Here is a 20819-nt window from a genome sequence, read left to right as displayed (position 1 = left end):
AGGCAGACAATACCAAACAACTAAATTCTATACGATATTCAGCCAAATCTCCGGTGCCATTTGCCATTTGCCAGTGAACATTTCCTTTTGCAGTATCAAGCGGTTCGACTTATTTGACCAATTTTCGGACCCGTTCGCCTAGCCGCTTGAACACGGCCATGCTGAGGCCCTCCTCTTTATCCTTTGGTCGGTGCTGTTGCAGGAACAACCACACAATCGTCATCACAACGCACGAGGCGAGGACAATAGGTTGTAGAGTCTTGACACCCTTTGCTTGTGCGATGGCACCGACCGCGAACGGCAAAGCAGCTGAGCCAGAGCCTCCAATGGCTGTCGCAAATCCAATGGCACTGATGTGGAGAGAGCGAGGCAAGACTTTGGTCATGAGGACCACTGCGGTAGGATACATGGGGCCTGTTCTAAGTCAGTATACATGTAGGTATGAGAGAGTAGTCACAGCAGAGAGGAGACGTACCCAGAATCATGCCCAGCAAGGCAGATGCCACTGCAGTGACAACCATATTCGGAACAAGCCAAAAGACAAGCTCAATGGCAATGGCCAGTCCGAGATACAGAATCATTGCCCGAAAACCACCAACTCGAGAGGTGACGAAACCCAACACCAGACGCCCAACTGTCATGCCACCCCAGAATCCCGTCGCGGTGGCACTGCCGGCAAACGGAGAGGCGTTGCGAACTTTGGTCATGAAGACGACGATCCAGCCACCGATAGAGACCTCGGTACCGACGTATAAGAAGATGAAGAGAGAGAAGAACCAGGTCAGCTTGTTCTTCAGTGCTTCTCGTGTTCGTCCTGATGTGGCATTCTCGCCGGCCTTTTGGTGTGGGTTCTCGCTCAGGTAGACTTTGCCTGTCTGGGTCCAGAATGTGGTTGTGCTGGCGCCCAGCTCGAGTGCTGAGGCGCTGACCTGCAAGCATTAAAGTCAGAAATGTATCCATATTGATCAATATTGCATCAGCTTCATACCATGATGTAGTAAAACGTCCACCAACCACCACGGCCATGCGAACTAATAGAAGTGGCAATCAAGGGGGCTATTGTCGCTCCCAGAGCGTAGCAGGCCTGCAAAACTCCGGAAATTTCGTGCGAGTTGGCCATGTTTCCGATCCAGGCGCTCCAGGCAGCGTCAACAATGCCATTGCCGAAACCAACCAGGATATACATCACAACGAGGACTGGGTACGGTGGATGAAACGTTATGACGAGGTATGGGACGAGGCGAAATAGCGGCGCTATCATGCTCACACCTCGTTGGCCAAGACGAACATGGAGAGGGCTGTTGACCAATGCGGCCAAAGTATAGCCAACGAACGGGGACAGAAAGATGAGCGAAACAACTGTGTAGGTTAAGTGGTAATATTCTTCCAGCTAAAGGACTTGTCAATACTGTTCATCAATATTAAGAGAGCCCGGCAGCGAAAGCCATACCTGAGGAACTAAAGCCTACAAAGGTACAGGTAGTTAGCAAGTTGAATGTGGCAACCCACATGGCAACTGAGGCTTCAATCGACTTACACCATAGGAACCATCGTTCATGCCCAAGACGAAAAAGGCCCAAAAGGTAGCAAGGACACGATATCTGTTGATCGGCGGCGAGTTCCACTTCACCTTGGCCTCGAAGGCATCCTCGGGAGCGGCAGAATCATCACTTGCAATGGCCGGCTCAAGAATCGGCGCATCTACAAACGGCTTGTCGGAGTCATGGCTGTCCTTGAGGACTGCCTTTGGCTGCAAGACACTGAGCGGAACCTCTTCTGCGGGGTGAAAAGTCTCGGTGATGGTGGACGTTGCCATGCTGAATGGGCAGCAACAGCGGAAGGTGTAGCTAGATTGGAATTTTAGCCAGGAGATGCTGTCTCAAAGATTGGATGATAGAATGGTAGTCCTTCTCGGGACGCTGCTCATATAAATACAATGAACGATGGCGGGGGTGGGTGTTCATCGGGATCCAATCGGATCATTCGCGAGATCCGGCATAAGTGTTGCTTTTCAAGTTGACGGTGAATCGGATATTTAGAACAGTAGCGTGGGTTCCCCTACAACTTGCAACATTACCCGATTCTGCTCACCGGGGAGCAATTACCAAGCAGCAGGATGTTAGCGGCGATCTGGCGAGTTAGTGTTCCTGTCACGGCTCCTATTTTAACGTAAAAAAACAAAACTTGTCAAAGCCAGATTCGCCAGAGGCGGTCACAAGGGCAAGCCTTAATCAGAAAGCCGGCACGTAATCTTGATAGTTCAACCCATGGGGGCAAGGGTGCTAATGGCTTAGCGCTTTGACGATATGGAGATCCAATCGCACAAATGACTTGTTTAAGCATCCAGAGTTATTCCCATTGGTGGTTTATAGACAATAAGCAGTTAAAAGATTACTTGCGATTTGATCCTTTGTTGATAGAGCATTCAAGTTGCAAGCTACCGAGGCTGGGGTTCGGGGAGCGACCGATCGGGGAATGTCGGGCATCCGCATTGACCACGAGGCTGTGCCGAGTTTTAAGCTTCCAAAGAGTCATCCTTTGTTCTGTGGGGTATCTCTCAAGGTCCATCGCGGTTGTGGAGCCGTTCGATTGAAGCCAAAATGCCAGATTCTCAGTTAAAAAAGGGCGTGTCAACGGATATTCCGAAGGATCATCTTGGGGGAGTCTGGTTTGTAATGAATCGGCAAAGATGATGACAAAGTGTTAAGATGAGTCAATGTAGAGCATCGTATCATGTGAACAAGATGGAGTTGAAACAGCAGCACGCATGTATAGACCCATACTTGGAAAGTGGTGCATTGAGATCTGTAAGTTGTTGATTTAATCAATCATCTCTTCGAATTATCAATTCATATATTAATGTTTAAAAAAATATGTAGACAATTGAGTTGATGAAACACTAAAAGTACCTTGGAGGAGTACTAATATCAATTTCCAACTGAATGCTCTTTGGAGTGCCCATTACAGTATGAAGTCAATCTCACTAACAAATTGCAACATGCGCCATCTCAGCTGCGCCATGCGCATTTGTAAGGATTCACGACAACACGAATCCAATTACCACATGTCAATCCTGATTCGTCTGCAACATCTCCGCAACTGACAATTACGAGTACTGTATTGTAGTACATGTAAACTGTATCCAGTGCCCGGTCCAAGCCAATCTCCCTAATCGCCAGAACCCTAGCAAGCCTAGCCAGGCGGATATAAGCCATCCAGGCAAGTGGGGCCTCGCTGTGGCTTTGATCAACGGGGGTTTTAGGACACGAATTGGCTGATCTCGGCCAATCAATCGCCTTGTGCACAGAATCGCAAACCGAAAATCCAACCTCTGCCCACGTCGCCTCTGCTGCATCGCCTCTCTACGAGTAAATTCTCGCGTCTCGTCTCGTCTGGTCTAACACGCGCCTGCTTCTAGAGTTTTGGCGACCGAATCCCTTCTTCGTCCGCAAGGAGAGAGAGAGAGGCGAGCGCTGGTTGGGGAGGAGGCCATGCCGCGCAGATGAGCCTGCGATAACAGAACCCCCCTATTCCTACGAACAAGCTGAGTTTGCGCCGGCTCGCTATTCACCTTCACTATGGGCGGCCTTCTCTTACTTGTTGGCCTATGCGTAAGTCTGCTCTATCGATTTCAGGTCGCGTATCATGCTAACTGTGGCCGGTGTAGATTGTCATGGCAGTGGCGTAAGCTGCACCTCTACCCGACGATTGCGATTATATGGAAACACATGGCTGATGTATGACTTCGTGAAACAGTTCATTTCTCGCCGGAGCCTTGCCATTATCGATGACACTTTCACAATCACAACTTCGATTGATATCAAGCATTGGAGTTGGAGTGCTGGTTGGCACATCTCTTATAGTCATCATACCCGAGGGCGTTGAAACTGCTGTAACGCCCGCAGAAGCCTCACACCTTCACAAAGCACGGAGTTTAGTGCGCAGATCACCATGGACCCTTGGCGTTGAGCCACGCGACATTGTCGAAGCTTTTCCCGTTGTACGAACGACAGTAGCCCGAAACACGATCCACGACGACTTGGCCAGCATTTCACCACGAATCGAGGTTACGGAGACTTATAGAGCTACAAAAAGACAAGATGATGAAGATATACCAGAGGAATCACCCGAACCTACCCCAGAACACGACGAGCACGAGGAACACGAAGACAGTGGTGCCGACGCAGAGCAGCCGCACGCCCACGACGTACCAACGCTGGAAATAGGCTTCTCCATGATTTCAGGCTTCATTCTCATGTTTCTCATCGACAGACTTCCTAGGCACGCTACTGAGAGCCTACGGTCTACGCCAGAAACTCACCATATGAGTCTGGACGATCTTGGAGGAGGCGATACGGCGTCCATTGACGAAGAAGCAGACGGCTTCCTGAACTCCCTTACGCCAAGCCCCCGCAGAGCTCGCAGTTTGGCAACAACCACCGGGCTGGTAATTCATGCCGCAGCTGACGGCATCGCCATGGGAGCATCCGCGACTTCATCCAACCTCAGGCTGGGCTTTGTCATTTTCATTGCCATCATGATTCACAAGGCTCCCGCAGCGTTTGGCCTAACGTCAGTTTTGCTGAAGCAGGGCCTGTCAAAGCGGGCAGCTCGAGGCCATTTGGTCATCTTTAGTCTGGCTGCTCCTGTGGGTGCCTTGACAACCTGGCTTATGATTACACTACTTGGTGGCGACCACTTGAAAGGATATTCGGGGCAGTGGTGGACCGGCATGTTACTGCTGTTCTCGGGCGGAACATTTTTGTAAGTTTTGTTGTCAAGGATTCTAGGTCAGTAAGAAGTCGACTAATCACGGATAGATATGTCGCCATGCACGCCATGCAAGAAGACAGCGGTGTCCATATCCACGACCACAGCTCTGGGATGAACGGCTACTCGGATGGAAGCTCGGCACACCAGCGAAAGTCCAAGGGTCCTCAGATGCGAGACACATTAGCCACTGTTGCGGGCATGATGATTCCTCTTCTTGCTCAAATGGGCCATTAGATGCTGTGCCCAGTATCACATACTACTAGAGGCTTGAAGATGGTATTAAAAAGAAGAGATGTTTCTGAGTTTTTGTTTTACTTTTCCCCTTTGTTTCTTATATCTCTTTTCCTTTTTTTATTAAAACAGCACTACTGCGAGTATTGTTGTGGGATGATCTACCACAGATGTAGACGGATTTGCGGATGGCTATAGAATTGCACTTTGCAGAGCGAGACATCTAGTCGCTGTGATGATGATCAAACACAGCATATAATTATATAGAGTACGAGATAGATGTCTGGCCTAGCTGACGAAGACAAAAAGCATTGGTGATTTTGGTCAATTAAGGATGAAAGCGATTAAGATGGGAAGTAGATGTTCGTTGGTGTAGTAAGCTGTGCCATTGAGCACCCTACGCTTGATATGATGTGTCTACCATCTGCTCAAGTGATGGGACTGATTTGCAGCTATTCTCAGATCATAGCAAATCACGCCATAATATGAAGCTGTCCTCGTGCAAAAACGTGGCCAACGCATTACACGCCAACTCTATCCATGAGCCCACTCATTCAACATCAGATTCATGCCCAACGGGGTCAATGCAGTAACACAACTCAGGCCCCCCCGTCTGGATTGGCCAGTAGATAAAATGACGTAGCGCAAAAGGGGATTGGATCCAATCTTTTAGATCTGTGCCTTTGCACGATGCGCGCGCGCGCCGCCAAAGTAACGTTGTGGAAAAGAAAATGGAAAAATTAATCAATCTCTTATGATTTCTGTGACCGAGTGGACATGAATATGAAACAAGCTGCAAGTTGGGATGAAGAAAGGACCCCTGCCTGGACGGACACTTTTTTTAGGCCAAGATGGGTCCCTGATGGGGGTCATTTTGGTGCCGATGCCGATTGCTGATGCTGGACATCTAGCGGCGAATATTTTTTTACTATTTTTTCCAGGTTCCGTGCTGGGATTTGAATGCCCAAGTGAAACGAGGCCACGTTGAAATGGAGAAACTGAGTCCAGTTCAGTCCCATGTACGTGGTGCCGCCGCCTTGCTGGACTTGTCGGTATGTAGCAGATGGACGATCGGATTTGTCAGGCCAGGGATACGGCAAGGCATCTACTAATACATAGTACGAAATACATAGTATTGGGTAATAAAACATCAATGCCCCTCCTGCTGAAGGATTTGCTCCGAGCTGCAGCTTCGTGTCTCGTATAATACATGTAGGACTAGGATTGGGTGCTACTTGAAACGGATCAACACCAACATGAACCTAACCAAAACCATTGAAAATCTTCAGCAACAGGCTTTAGGCACATGTACATGATGTACGCTTCTGTGCAACCTCGGCCGCCATGGACGCAGGACGCAGTGGTCAGATGAGGCCACTGATGCGTGTCTGTACTGTAGCCAGTCTGTATGTATGTGCCTAATAGTGGTATGTAAGGTATGTATGTATGTACGAGTACTGTATGTACTTTTTGCTGCGGCAGTGAGTTGCATGCCCCGATGAGATGAGCTTCCTATCCTATCAATCCTATCCTAATAAAGGGCTCGGGCTGGTGCTCCGCAAAGGCGACATGGTCAGCATTCCATCCGGTGGCCGTGGTTGGTGGTGTGGGAATGGAGACCAGCGAGTAAGCCTGGCCTGCCCCTTGAATAAGACAATTGACCGAGATTCAACCTTCGATGCTCGGTTCTCAGCGCCCTTACTGTGGTAGTACCAAACTGTAATATTGATGGCATTCTGTCGTAAGTGGATAGTTGACAGTGTTTAATGATCAATACAGTCTCGTCTGTTCTCATTTTTCTCTTTTCATCAAATGTTTCGCTCCGTTACGTGACGCCGTATGAAGCATTGACCTCTTACATGCATGCTTCGAGGGTACCCTATGTGCAGTGCCTTAGGTACCTTATGCAAGCATACATGTGGCCAGCCAGTGACGAGCATACACATCACAAGCACGCATGTTTACTTGGTCTGGCCTTGTACAGCTGTTAAGGCACGGGCGGTTGAAGCGGCAATGAGCAATGAGCAATGAGCAATTGAGAAAGAGGGGAGGAGGAGGCAATGCCGAGAGCAATATATTGTCTGGCACCTTTGGCCTGGAGTATGTATGGGGTAAAATGGCAAGTCTGGTGACCAACAATCAGCCCAGGTGCATATGGAGGTATGTGAGCGTTTTGCATGGAGGAGCACGCACATGTACCGTCAATACCATCCATGCACCTGCACATACAGCACTTACTAAACTAGCAGAGAGTGTATGTACTCGTAGAGGCCAGATGAGGAGAAGATGGAGTATCAGAAAGACATTGAGACATTGAACGGGGCGCAGTGGAACCCCGATACACGAAAAGATTGAAAGCCTCAGTAAGAAGCCGCCCGTCCACCATCGGGTTCTCCGTAACGTTAAAACGGTGTTCAGGTTTCTGGCGCTGCAAGGGCCTCCAGGGCGTCCCCCTGCCGGACGCTGGGCCAGTCAGGCGCCGCATCCGGCTGAGTAGCCGCTGGTGCTGTCTGCGTCTCAGTCCAGCAGCCCAGTGACAGTGACACAGTGCTGCCCCTAACGCCCTAACGCCTGACGCGCATGGGTCGTTGCGCTGTGTTAGCGAGCAGCGTATCTTGTGCCGTGCCTCCCCCCGTTTTTGCGCGGGGACATGTGCGGGCATGTGCCAGATCGGTACCCAAACCGCTAAGACCGGCCCAGCAGGTTTGGCGCCATGGTCATGCTGATGATCCACCCTCACCTTCCGGGTACATTAGTCGCTTCGAGTTCCTTGTACCGGTACGTGTGTGTGCAATGCGACACACTGCAACGCACCACCGCCTGGCACGCACTCGCAAGGTACAGTACGCCCGCTACACCTACGCTCAATGTACCTGTACCACCCCCGGGACGCCCAAAGTCGGTCGGTCTCAGGTAATTGAAGTCACCCACCCGCTGGAACTCTTTCGCCCTCCCGCTCACCTCCAGCTCTTCCTCAACTTGAGCAATCGACGACAACAACCAGGTCGAATCGTGCCTCCAGAGCCTCGCCTCTTTCCAACCCCGACCGATCCGACGCCAGAATCCAACTGCTGCGCGTTCTCCCCGGCTCTTGCCCGAACCCGAAAAAAGACACTACGGGGGCCCTGCCGAGCAGATCAGGAACCAGGGATTGTCTTGTCCCAATCCCTTTCTAAGGCGGTCGACGCTCGCATCCACCACTCCATTTCATCATCCCTTCGATAGTTCGGCACTGCTCCGTCATCCAGACCGCATCATCAGGGAGTCCAGCAACGCGCGACACGTCTTCCAGGGCTCTCATTCGCCCTAGTACTCGTACTGTACCTACTCGTACACCGGCAGGCTTCCACTCGTTTTTGGTCTTCTGGACTTTGGACCCTTCTGGTCCGCTTCTCTGAGCAGACATTAGGAGGCTGACCCATGTCCTAAACTATCGGTATGCTCTTGTTCTGCTTCTGCTTCTGCTTCTACTGCCAGTTTTCCATCACTTGCACCAGTAGTGTAATATTCCCTGCGTTCCCTTGACACTCTTCCCCTTTCAATATCTGATTGGTAATATTGCACGGCGTTGGATTTGCGGTGCCAGTAATGCATCTTTCACTGCTTACACAGCAAGCAAACCAATAATCCTATCCAGCACGCTTCATTCCCACCGACATCTCCTGCGAGCCACGTACAAGCACGTATAAGCTGACATTCGCCTGGTGCCAGGCTAGACTAGGCCAGGGCCTTCTTTTTGCTTTCTCCATACATTCCGTCATTCGCCTTACACGTCCGAAACCTCCTTTCCCACTCTTATTTAGTCAAGCCTGTTCCAGTTTTGATTCCGACTTGGTAGCATACTACTCTTTTTGACCATATTCCCGGGGCGACGACTGCGACGCGACGCCTCTTGCTTAATTAGACGACCATGGCTGGCTACGGTAGACCGATGAGCTTTTCCGAGAGGAGAGGGAGCCTGCTGAGCGAAGAGCTGACGCTCAACACCAACAACTTGCTATTAAATCGAGTCGAAAAGCAACAGCGCCAGATGAGAGGGCCACCAACACCGAGCATGCCCACGCCGGCCGCCGACTTTGATCAGCAGCTGACGGGATCGGCTCCTGATCCGCCAACCCCAGCCGCGTCTCCAGGACCTGCGCACTGCCAGCCGGATTGGAGCGATGCCGCCGATGATGAAGATTTCTTCCTCGCCAAAGTTCGACATCACTTTCAGAACTGTTCCGGTCCTCAACGAACGAGAATCTTGGCCGATTTGTTGAATCTCTGTACCAGCCAGCAGCTCAGCTTTGTTCACCAATTTGTCAGCCCGTTGTTGAAGAAGGACCCATTTACCAGTCTTCCGGATGAGCTATGTTTACGGGTACGAACTCGCAGCCTGCAGCTTGCAGATACATCATTTTCCCTCTTCTCCTTGATCTCTCTCCGCTGACATTCTCTCAGATATTGTCATTCATTGATGATCCCAAAGTTCTTGCGCGAGCGTCGCAAGTGTCTAAGAGGTGGCGAGATCTTCTGAGCGACGACATGACGTGGAAGAACCTTTGCGAGAAACACGATTATGGTCGCCGCTTGTCAGAAGTGTCACCCTCTGCTCCAATCATGACGACGAGGTCCTCGGCCTATGCCGTCGATATGGATAGCGAAATGTCCAGCAGCTTCCCTGGGGCCCTCCCCTTCACTTCACACGGTTCAAGTTCAATGAGCTATGACAGCAGGAGGCCCAAGATACGCTCATACAAGTCTCACTTCAAGCAGAGATATCTGGTGGAGGCGGCTTGGCGGTCCGGCGGCACAAGCATCACCCGCAACATTACACAAGAAGGAGGCGTGGTTACGAGTTTGCATCTGACGCCAAAATACATCATTGTCGCTCTCGACAATGCAAAGATTCACGTCTTTGACACGGATGGCAACTCGCAGAGGACTTTGCAGGGCCATGTCATGGGAGTCTGGGCCATGGTACCCTGGGGAGACACCATGGTCAGCGGTGGCTGCGATAGAGACGTGCGCGTTTGGGATTTGAAGACTGGGTAAGTCCAAGACTGCGAATGGCAGCTTTGCGCTCTGCTCTCCTTGTGATGCTAACCTCGTGACAGCGCTTGTCTACATACGTTGCGAGGCCATACATCGACTGTTCGATGCCTGAAGATGGCTGATGCTAACACCGCCATCTCCGGTTCCCGAGACACCACTCTGCGAATCTGGGACATCCGCACCGGTCTCTGCAAGAACGTCCTGGTTGGACACCAGTCTAGTGTACGGTGCCTAGAGATCAAGGGCGACATTGTAGTATCCGGTAGCTACGATACGTTTGCCAGGGTTTGGAGCATTTCAGAGGGCCGATGCCTGCAAACGCTGCAGGGACATTTTAGTCAGATCTATGCTATTGCGTTTGACGGCAAGAGGGTGGTGACTGGGAGTCTGGATACTAACGTTAGAGTCTGGGACCCCAAAACTGGGTAAGTTGTGCTCGTCACATCAGTCGTCGTTTAAGCTAGAAACTCTGTTACTAACCACATGTTTCTTATCATCAATAGAGAGTGCCTTGCCATTCTTCAAGGCCACACGTCTCTTGTCGGGCAGCTGCAGATGCGAGGTGATACTCTGGTGACTGGAGGCTCTGACGGCTCAGTCAGAGTATGGTCCCTGGAGAAGATGTGCCCCATCCATCGCCTTGCTGCCCATGATAACAGCGTCACGAGCTTGCAATTCGACGACACCCGCGTTGTCAGCGGAGGAAGTGACGGCAGAGTCAAGATTTGGGATCTCAAGACGGGCCACCTTGTGCGCGAACTGATTGCTCAAGGCGAGGCGGTTTGGCGGGTTGCTTTTGAAGAGGAAAAGTGTGTTGCTTTGGCTTTGAGGCAAGGCCGCACCGTCATGGAGGTAAGTTAACACTTTCGCCTAGGTTGAAATTAACCCAGAGTGCTAATTACTAATACTGGAATAGGTCTGGTCATTCTCTCCTCCAGAAGATGTGCTCTATGATCGCCCGTTCTCGCTTCAACAGCGCGTTCTTGAAGATGATCCTGACCGCCCGATGAGTGCCATGGCGTTTGACTACCGAGGTGGTGATGTGACAATGGCGGGTTTGAGCCGAGACGATTCATCTCAAGACATGCACATGGTGGATGCCGGCCCATCAACAGCTCCGCTCCAAGGGACTTTTTTCCGCGATGATTAATCGGCACAGCTTTCACAAAAAGTTTTGTTTTAATACGGCCTCAATCGCTGGCGCAATGATGGCTACGGCCTGGGACTTTTTGCTGGGAGAGACAGAGATGAGATAAGAATCACACAGGATTCATTAATGAGGCAAGGGCTAAGCTGATTGGAGCGGCTGGCTCGCCCTCTTTGGCTTTTTATATACTTGGCGCGCGGTTTAGGCTATAGATCGCGGCGTGGATCTCGTGGGAGCATTATTTTTTTATTTTTTTTTTCAATGGCGTTGCTGCGTTGCTGCATCATTTGGTACTTCATGCATAGCTGGGGGGGAATTGCATCGCGTCAAAGGGCATGAAGCTTGGGATGTTTATCAGTTTGAAAACGACAGGGTCGTGGAGCTTTCCTTTATTGCTGCAGATTGGGTTTTTGTTTCCTTCTAGGATGAGCGCCAGCGACTCGGGATCATGGGCACTCAAGTATTGCTAGCGATAATACCAGTGAATATAGGATTAGGTAGAGGTAGATTCGATTCGACAGGGGGGAGAGGAGAGGAGCAGATCAGATGCCAGGTTTGATAGCCTCTCGAGATTACCTTAGAATATGCATACCCGTCTATTTAATTAAGGTAGCTTTAGCCCGACCCCAAGAATTGTTCCGTTTCAGGCCAAGCTGAAGGTTCCGAGCCGATGGAGTGGATATTTTCCATGTGAGCCGTAGTCCAAGAGTATGATTGACGTCATGATTCCAGAGCGTCATTGTTGGTTTAGACGAGCACGGTGAATCTGTGTCTAATAATTGCGTCACGATGCCATATTTAAAATTTACTGCTCCGTACTGACATCAGCAATTGAATTGCCGTGTGAAAATATACATATATATCAAGGACTGCCTAGTAGACAAAATATAGTATTCATCTTCACTACTCAATTTCAACTTCACATCATCTACTTCCTTCTTCTACACCCAATTCATTCATCTACCGCTTTCATCATCTCATATCCAACATATTCAACATGATTTCCACAAGATCGGTCGCCAGACTACCATTGTCTCAGGGCAGAGTAGCTCTGCGAGCCCCAAAACGCCACCAAATTCGCTTCCAGTCAACCTCGTCTACCTCCTCATCATCAACCACTGCAGCTTCCAATGGGTCATTTGGAGCGGGTGTTTTGGGTGGCGTGGCCGGAGCAGCGCTTTTCTATGGCATCTACTCCTTCACTCCAGCTGGACGAACAGCAAGCAAGCTGAATAAGACGGTGAAAGAAGCCGAGAAGAAGTACCAAGAAGCCGCCAAGAAGCTGCAGGAAAACACTCCCAGCGCGTCACAGGCAGTCGATTCCATCAAGCAGTTTGCCTACTCTTACGTGGGCTGGATACCTGGTGGCCGCGGCTACGTGGATGCGGCTTTCAAGGACTGGGAGACTGTGAGAAAGGAGCACGGCGACGAGGCGGATAAGCTGGTCAACGATGCATACAAGCAGTTTCAAGAGATTTCCAAGTCTGGCCTGAGCCTTGAGACAGCTTCCCGGGCGTTTGAAGTCTTGGCGGACTTGGCGAGCAAGATTGCTAGTCTTGCCGGAGATGCGCTTTCGGATGTTGTGGATAATCATCCGCAGCTGAAGGAGAAGCTTGGGGGCAACATTGATCAGCTGAAGCAGATGGGCGAGCAGTACGGCCCAGAGGCAAAGAAGCAGGTGGACGAGACATGGCGGCAGGTCAAGGACATTTTTGCCGGCGGATTCAGCGCCTCGAGCCTGGCAAAGGCGCGGGAGCTCATTGATGAGAAGGTGAAGCAGGTGCAGAAGCTGGGAGACGAGGCCTGGAAGAAGGGCCTGGAAGAGGCGAAGCCGTATCTTGAGAAGAGTCCCAAGATTAAGGAACTACTAGAGAAGAATGGGGATGCTTTGAAAAAGGGAAACATTGGGGAGTTGTTCGGCAAGGTGCGTGACGCGGCCAAGTCTGGAGATGTGGGTGACTTGGAGCAGTACATCAAGCAGGCTGCGCAGAAAGTGAGCGACAAGGCTGATGAGAGCGGATGGGGGTCATTGAACAAGTACATGGACAAGATACCGCAGGGCAGCGAGATCTTGAGCAAGCTGGAGGAGATGGGACGGGTGGCGGAGGAGCATAAGGAGGAAGGGGAGCAGTTGCTGAAGGAGACGCTGGGGGATATCCAGAAGGTTCTTGAGGAGAAGGAGGAGAAGGCGAAGAAGATTGCTGATTCTGCGAAGAAGGAGACAAAGTCAAAGAAGGAGTAGGTTTTGTATCGAGATTGGATTTGATGTGTACAATGTATAATAGAAGTTGGCTGGGATGATTAGCTTTTGGATCAAATGACCAGAATCGCAACCTAGATTGGGTTTCATCGGCCGATAAACCTTGGAAATATGAGCCATAAACAGTAAAAACTATAAGCCATTATAATTATCAATAAAGGTTCAGATCATGAGTGATGCCACGGCAACCTGAGGGCATACAACCGTGAATAAGATGTAACTGTACTTGGTCTACCACGCAAACTGCAGCCTCACTGCAGGTACCTCTCTAACAGTGTGATTCTGACCAAACCCGTGACAACTGCCATTTAGCCTGCTGATCCTCCGCGCAAGACAAAAGACGCACGTTGCGCATTCCTTGAACTCGACTGGATGCTCAATGTCGCCGAAATGTAACCACAACTCAACCATGTTAATCTCTTTCTTTGATCTCGTTGCATCTGCCGTTATCTTTTCATGTGAACTTGCGGCAGATCACGGCGGCGGCATTGTTCCGTTTGGTCGGATGATCCCATTTTCTGTGGGCAAAGCCAAAGCAGCTGCCGAAGGCCTTCACACCCCCCTGTATTCGTTGCTTTCCTTTTTCCTCCTCACTGTGGTAAATTCTTCTTGTGCGTTGTAGCATTCGGTGGCTGCTTCGGAAAGTTCCCCATGGGCATGGCTGAATTATAAATAGGGTGGCCGTTCGTTGTTTTGTTGTGAGTGGGAAAAGGTTACGGACGTTTCCATGGCAAGCCCAAAACCTTGTTAGAGTCTGTTTATATAAAGAGAGAGCGTTGGGCGCTTTATCTATCCTGTTCAGCAATTTTCAAAAAGATATAAACAAACAAACACACACAAGCAGAGAATCATGTTGCTTACTCCGCTGCTGTTATTTGCGCCTGTGTTGGCGATGCCGACGAACAGGCTGGTTCCAGAGCCGAAACAGGCTCAACTTGGACAAGATGATGGAATTTTATCGAAACCGCTGAGTTTTACTCGGAATGGGACCTTTCAGATATCCATCTTTGAGGACCTTCATTTTGGAGAGAGTGAGTTGAACTACACGACATGAGCACAGATCCAGTTAAGCTAATGATGCTTCTAACAGATGCTTGGGATACTTGGGGCCCTCAACAGGATATCAACTCGGTGAAGGTCATCAACAAAGTGCTCGATCAAGAGTCTCCTGGACTTGTCGTTCTGAACGGCGACCTCATCACCGGAGAGAATGGATTCCTGGAAAACAGCACTGTTTACATCGACCAGATTGTTCAGCCCTTTATCGAAAGACACCTCACATGGGCATCTACATATGGAAACCACGACCACAGCTTCAACATCTCTGGTGAAGGCATCTTAGAGAGAGAGCATCGTTGGCCAAATGCCCGTACACGCAGCATGGTTCCGGGACGAGATGCCGGTACTTCCAATTACTATTTACCGGTTTATGCCGCAGGGTGCAACGAGCTGGATTGCGCGCCTGAACTTTTACTCTGGTTCTTTGACAGCCGCGGCGGATTCTACTTTCAGGAGCGCCATCCGGATGGGAGCCAGGTCGGCCAGCCAGATTGGGTTGACATTAGCGTCGTGAGATGGTTCGAGCAAACGAATCAGCAATTTGTGGCCAAGCATGGACGAAACATACCGTCGTTGGCGTTTGTTCACATTCCGACTGAGGCTTCACAGGCTCTACAGACGGAGGTTGGGCGAGACACCGTTAATCGGAATTACCAGCCTGGTATTAATGACGACTACCCAGTTGCTCAACAAGCACAAGGATGGTGTGCTGATGGACGCAACGATGGATCATGCACCTATGGTGGCCAAGATGTTCCTTTTATGAAGGCCATCGTTTCGACTCCAGGTCTCATGGCTGTCTTTTCGGGACACGATCATGGCGCTACCTGGTGTTACAAATGGGACAAACTCGTCCCAGGGATGACGGTAGCGGGCACAGGCGTCAACCTCTGCTTCGGACAGCATTCCGGATACGGAGGATATGGCAATTGGATCCGTGGCTCTCGACAGGTCAGCGTGGACCTCAGGACTCTTCGTGAGAATTGGGAGGCGAAGACGTGGATTAGGCTGGAGAGCGGCGATGTGGTGGGCTCGGTGTCGTTGAACGCAACCTACGGGAATGATTGGTATCCTGAGACTCCGAACAACCAGACATATTGTCCGACTTGCGATTACTCTGTTACAACACCGGGGCCGGGGTCCTTTCAGAAAAAGGTTCGTCCTGTGCGCCGCCGGGTTTGAGTGTTGGTGAAGAAGAGGGGGTTCTATCTTATGGTTTGGGTATTGTTGATTTTTTGTCTAGAATGTATTGGATAGATATGACCTTTTTTGTTTTCTGTTATCCAAGTTCTCTTACAGTTTGACTTGATTTGTGTTTTCTGTATACTGCTGCTGTATCTACTACTGTGGCTACTGGGTAATTTATATAGCTATCAAGACTTTATTCCAGTATCTTTTACGGTCAGTATGTTTCTCTAGTTTCTACTTATCATTGATGTGGTGTTACATTTGAGATATGGGACTTTGGATACCTTGCCTGACAGGTCGTCATCCCTCATCCACGGATGTTTTGTTGCAAGCCCCTCAAACCAACTGCGCGTTGACAGACCGTATGGTCCGAACATTTCTCGCAGAAGCCAGAACCGAACATTTCTCGCAGAAACCAGAAGTGCACCCAGGTCGTGCCATCTCTAACTCCATTTTTATGGATGCGGTTGCTCGTGATAGTGCCTGTGGTTTCGCAGATGGCGAAGTTCATTTGCGGTGCCAGTCTTTTGAACTCTTTCATCATGGCCGGCGTCCAGGTCTTGGCGTCTTCCTTGTACGTTCTCTCGAGATGGCGTTTAACATACTTTGTGATGTTGTTTGACTCATCCTTTGCGTAAGTAAAAGGTAGGGGGCTTGTGGTGATGGCTGATATTTCCCTAGGTACATTGATGAAGTCGAGTAAAATTGTAATAACTAGTCCAATGAAAGACTATATCCCAGCGAGCAGTTCATTAAGACTATGATATTCTTCATAAAGTATTAAAAGTATCGGTAGTGTAAATGAAGAGGTATATACACTGATAAGTCATGCTCCTGAAGTTAAATCTCACAGACGAAGTCAACCGGGTTGAAGTTGTGGTGGCGCATAGGATATCCCAATAGTCTTCAGTCTTATAGTTCAGTTATCTTTAAAGTCTTTTATCGCACATTTCGAGTTGCTTGGGGCTTTTTTGGGGTTTTTTTGCTCTTCTATAAGTATGGGATATCCCCAGGCCTCCTATCCGGTTGTTTCTTCTCTTCTATAATTACACACTTTCACAATATACTTGTTTACAGCCCACTACGTCTGTGCCAATATCAATTAGGACGAGGATTATCTAGAGGCCAGCTTTCACGCCGATTCAGTGTTCATCGTCTACTATTCAACAAGCAACAATTCAACAAGCAACAATGGCTCCACAACGATTCCGTCGCCGATTTGATGTTGCCGAGTACCCATTCCCTCGCCCAGTGGCGCCAGACACTTTGACGGAGCATATACGAAGAGCTAAACGTCAGCAGCATCCTTCAGTCAGAGAGTCTGTCCGTCGCGGGGTGTACTCTAGAGATCAGGAGTATACTCAGTACGAAGAGTATATTGGAGACGCAGAGTATACTCAAGACGAAAGGTGTACTCAAGATGAAAAAGACATTCAAGATTGGGAAAACACTCAAGTCGAAGAGCATACTGGACACGACGAGTATACTGGAGTCGAACGACATACTGGAGACGAGGAACAAAATGAACAAAATCATCATGATCCAAGGGATGGTGAAGACGATGATGATAAAGAAGAAGAAGAGAATTTCTTCCAGGGCACATACGGGCAGTACATGGTCTGGAATAATGACGACAAACAAGTCGAGCGTGGCCTGCGTGCGCCTCAGGCTGTCCCCATGGTCACGAAGCGCAAAGTCTTGACTTGTACTCGCGCCGAAGCAATGGAAATGTACCATTCCATCGAGGAGCTATTCGAGGAAAGGTACGGGTGTGCAGACGTCCCGAGGGAAATCAGGGATAACTTCACAAAACTGGTCAGAGTTCTCCCGCCGCACAAAAAGAAGCGGCTCAAATGGGAAGTTGATTTCCACGGAATCATGGACGTCGTTAAGTGGTTTAAGGATGTAGATCTAAAAGAGGATCTACAGGAACTCAGTTGGGAGGAAACGTATCAACTTCCCAGTCTGACTCCCGAGCAAATCCACGATACTTGGGAAGACTTGGATCACCTCGCATTCCATAGCTCGATGTACATGGCCAGTCGTATGGAGGCCAGGACTGGTGTGTTGAGGATGCTTTTCAATGAGCAGACGAGGCGGATTAAGGAGCTGGAGAAAGAGCTTGAGCGGAAGAATTTGGTGGTGATTGGTCTTGCTGAGGCTGGGGTTAGGGAAGCCTTAGAGACACTCAGCAAGAAGGCTACTATTAGGCAAGGGATGAGGTCTCGTGTCAAGGGATTTGTGAAAAGGGTATTTTGCCATCGTGGATAGCTGGCGTATGATTAGATGGAGTATGTTTATGATTGCAAGTTTATAGTAACAGTTGGGAATTAGATAATATTAATAAAATTGATAATGATTATTAGCAGCCCGTGTCTCTCATTCAAGTGAATGTATAAGTGCATCATCGATTCTGCCACTCTGCCAAGCGAGGGACAGAAAACCCGAGACCGAGAAGATTTCGAACACCCACGCGGTAAATTATACACCTGTTTTTAAGGTATCTGCTACTACAGCTACATTTCGCTAATATTTACTACTATATCTACATTTCTCTAGTAGCTACTATTATATTTATATTGCTCTAGTAACTGCTATTATATTAATGTTTTCTCTAGTAAATGCTATAGTAGTTATATCGTAAAATTTAGGGGCTGGTTAAATACTGGGCATTTCCTATAAAGCACCACTTAATGAGCCAGTCAAGTGCTTACATTACTGAATGTATGCACTCATTTATTTGCAATGTCGCTTTTTCTGTCCTCCGCTTGCCCGTGTCTCTCAACTAAGTGAATGTGTAAGTGCATTACTCTCTCCCTAGAGCTACCCTGCACTACTGAATCTAGCCCAATTTGGTGGTGACATCGCATCACTGCCGCGTATCGATAAGCTCCCCCAGACATCCGCTCTCGCTTCCTCTCCCAACCTGCAGCTCATCTTCTTTCTTGCCTCTTCACCAACCAGCCGCCGCTCATTCAATTTTGACACTCAGACCAGAAGAAAGAATTGGAAACAGAAAATATATCATACTGCACCGCTATCGTCCGAACCTGCGGTCTCCAAGATGGCGGACCACGAGAACTCCAGCATCAAACACAGTGACCACCTGCTCTTGGTAAGCCCATCCTCGCAGTTACTGCTCCCCATCTCCAAGCTTCCTTTCCCTCTGAATAATCTCTGATTGCTAATGCATCCACCTCTCTTTCAGGATCAACCCCTCTTACGTCTCCCCCACGAACTTCTCCGCAAAAACTTCCGCGCTGCACACTTCACCATCGAGAAGGACACCTCGTCGCTCAAGTCCCTCCTCAAAGAATCAGCGACCGCAGCCATCGCCGGCAAAGCCTCACAACAGGATGTGCTAAAGAATCTCGACTCCATGATTAGTCGTATGCGAGGCGTCAAGCGCAAGCTCGGCGCCTGTGCCGAGGAAGAAGGGCGTTTGCACGAGCAGACGGCGGCGCGGATCCAGCACCTTAATGAGCTGTACACGATGCAGAGCGTCGACGACGTCAAGTACGAAGCTTGGAGCAGGAAGCGGCTGGATCGATTGTTGACCGACTACCTTTTGAGGCACGGCTACAACAACAGTGCGAAGGAGTTGGCGAGCGAGAAGGGCATGGAGAATCTGGTCGATGTCGAGACGTTTGTTGCCATGAGTCGGATTCGAGAGGCGTTGCTGAATCAGAGCGTTGTCGAGGCGTTGGCTTGGTGTACGGAGAATAAAAAAGAACTACGCAAGATGGATGTGAGTCATGCTGAGCTGCCATGCATTTATTCCCCTGTTGATATACATCCATATACTAACCAACGTGGCAGAGCAAGCTGGAATTCATGCTGCGAATGCAGCAATACATTGAGCTCATCCGCACACATTCAGATAACGAGGCCATCGCCCACGCCAGAAAGTACCTCATGCCCTACTGGAAAACGTACCCTAAGGAGGTCAAGCAGGCATGTGGCCTTCTGGCCATCCCCCCAGACGGCACCACAACCGGCATCTACAGCGACCTGTACAAGGCCTCTCGCTGGAACGAACTCGCCGACGTCTTCACCACCGCCCACAACAGCCTTCTAGCCTTGCCGTCCGTGCCGCTGCTGCACGTTGCCTTGTCCTCGGGACTGTCGGCCCTCAAAACGCCGGCCTGCCACTCGTCGAATCCAGACGACGCTTACAACGAGGCGGGGTCTTCTACGCTGGGTCACGGCGTTTGTCCTATTTGCTCGACTGAGCTCAACGACTTGGCTCGGAATGTGCCTTATGCGCATCACACGAAGAGCCACGTTGAACATGACCTCTTCTTGCTTCCAAACGGCAGGGTGTATGGTAAAGAGCGTCTGGACGACTATGCTAGGAAGTCGGGCTTGCCGCCTAGCATGGTCAAGGATCCGATTACTGGGGAGGTTTTCTTTAATGAGCTGCTCAAGAAGGTGTTTATCACTTGAGCTTTTTTGCTACTTTTGCTATTATTCTTTCACTTTGCGTGTGGATATGGAGACCGTTATTTCTCCCCTCTTTTTTGTTGACATGGCATGATAGTTCTTGGGCATTAGGAAATGGTCAGTTGGTTTAATGGTTTTTGTTTTTGGTTGGTACTCTCAGATTCACAGCATGGGCATTTTATTGCGGGACTGCACAACTTCTTCCTTCTCCTTTTTGTTGTTCTTTAGCCAGGGTGTTACTTTGAAATCATGACTTTTGAGTATTCTTGACAAGTCATTCAATAATCACCTCTTTTACCATATCATGTTTCACTAAGCCATAACATCGTAGAAGGCCATGAATAAAAAGGGGCAGACAAGAAAAGCAAAAACGTTGAATTTCCTCCCTTGACCCTCCAAAAGTACCATACAATACACAGAACACGCATACCATGTTCCTTAAACCCAATCCCTTGAACAAAAAAGAAAAAAGCTCCCTCAATACATCCACCACACAAACAAGCCTCCTCCCCCATATCGCAAAAAGCGAATTCAACCCTCGCCAGTTTAGTTGTCTTTGTGTAACAGCATTTCACCTCTTCCCATTCTTTTTGTTTTTTTATCCCACTCCGTCTCTCCCTTGCAAAGAGTTCCAACTACATAATCATCGAGCAAAACCCCCCATAAAAGGAAGAAGAAAAA

General features: G+C 49.4%; 7 protein-coding genes across 7 annotated transcripts; 6 read left to right on the top strand and 1 right to left on the bottom strand.

Annotated features, from left to right (window-relative positions):
- Positions 1 to 66: 66 nt before the first annotated feature.
- V8C40DRAFT_117607 (MFS transporter) lies at positions 67 to 2001 on the bottom strand. The gene is made up of 5 exons (XM_083210880.1): positions 1538 to 2001; positions 1451 to 1465; positions 989 to 1390; positions 476 to 929; positions 67 to 414 (listed from the first exon to the last, which is right to left on the bottom strand). The coding sequence occupies exons 1-5, from the start codon at positions 1814 to 1816 to the stop codon at positions 110 to 112; spliced, it is 1455 nt and encodes a 484-aa protein (XP_083068443.1). The 5' UTR covers positions 1817 to 2001; the 3' UTR covers positions 67 to 109.
- Positions 2002 to 3148: 1147 nt separating this feature from the next.
- V8C40DRAFT_256514 (Mn(2+) transporter ATX2) lies at positions 3149 to 5472 on the top strand. Its single transcript, XM_083218286.1, has 4 exons — positions 3149 to 3611; positions 3668 to 3684; positions 3757 to 4764; positions 4821 to 5472. Exons 1-4 carry the CDS (start codon positions 3579 to 3581, stop codon positions 5005 to 5007), a joined length of 1245 nt encoding a protein of 414 aa, XP_083068442.1. The 5' UTR covers positions 3149 to 3578; the 3' UTR covers positions 5008 to 5472.
- A 3288-nt stretch (positions 5473 to 8760) lies between these two features.
- V8C40DRAFT_117549 (F-box/WD repeat-containing protein) lies at positions 8761 to 11463 on the top strand. Its single transcript, XM_083210879.1, has 5 exons — positions 8761 to 9367; positions 9448 to 10037; positions 10104 to 10466; positions 10545 to 10893; positions 10958 to 11463. The coding sequence occupies exons 1-5, from the start codon at positions 8915 to 8917 to the stop codon at positions 11189 to 11191; spliced, it is 1989 nt and encodes a 662-aa protein (XP_083068441.1). The 5' UTR covers positions 8761 to 8914; the 3' UTR covers positions 11192 to 11463.
- Positions 11464 to 11979: 516 nt separating this feature from the next.
- Positions 11980 to 13589, top strand: V8C40DRAFT_256504 (uncharacterized protein). Its single transcript, XM_083218285.1, has one exon. The coding sequence runs from the start codon at positions 12186 to 12188 to the stop codon at positions 13428 to 13430; it is 1245 nt and encodes a 414-aa protein (XP_083068440.1). The 5' UTR covers positions 11980 to 12185; the 3' UTR covers positions 13431 to 13589.
- A 214-nt stretch (positions 13590 to 13803) lies between these two features.
- V8C40DRAFT_256503 (metallophosphoesterase family protein) lies at positions 13804 to 15911 on the top strand. The gene is made up of 2 exons (XM_083218284.1): positions 13804 to 14479; positions 14539 to 15911. Exons 1-2 carry the CDS (start codon positions 14299 to 14301, stop codon positions 15687 to 15689), a joined length of 1332 nt encoding a protein of 443 aa, XP_083068439.1. The 5' UTR covers positions 13804 to 14298; the 3' UTR covers positions 15690 to 15911.
- Positions 15912 to 16886: 975 nt separating this feature from the next.
- V8C40DRAFT_270254 (uncharacterized protein) lies at positions 16887 to 17966 on the top strand (the record flags this gene model as incomplete). The annotated part of the gene is made up of 1 exon (XM_083220168.1): positions 16887 to 17966. One exon carries the CDS (start codon positions 16887 to 16889, stop codon positions 17964 to 17966), a length of 1080 nt encoding a protein of 359 aa, XP_083068438.1.
- Positions 17967 to 18605: 639 nt separating this feature from the next.
- V8C40DRAFT_256500 (glucose-induced degradation complex subunit FYV10) lies at positions 18606 to 20488 on the top strand. Its single transcript, XM_083218283.1, has 3 exons — positions 18606 to 18810; positions 18904 to 19443; positions 19515 to 20488. Exons 1-3 carry the CDS (start codon positions 18760 to 18762, stop codon positions 20139 to 20141), a joined length of 1218 nt encoding a protein of 405 aa, XP_083068437.1. The 5' UTR covers positions 18606 to 18759; the 3' UTR covers positions 20142 to 20488.
- Positions 20489 to 20819: the final 331 nt, after the last annotated feature.

The sequence above is a fragment of the Trichoderma camerunense genome (genome assembly GCF_050948025.1).
Source record: "Trichoderma camerunense strain CBS 138272 chromosome Unknown V8C40scaffold_22, whole genome shotgun sequence".
Lineage (NCBI taxonomy): Eukaryota > Fungi > Ascomycota > Sordariomycetes > Hypocreales > Hypocreaceae > Trichoderma > Trichoderma camerunense.
Note: the sequence above shows the minus strand (reverse complement) of the source record. Positions and strands in the feature narration are given on the sequence as shown.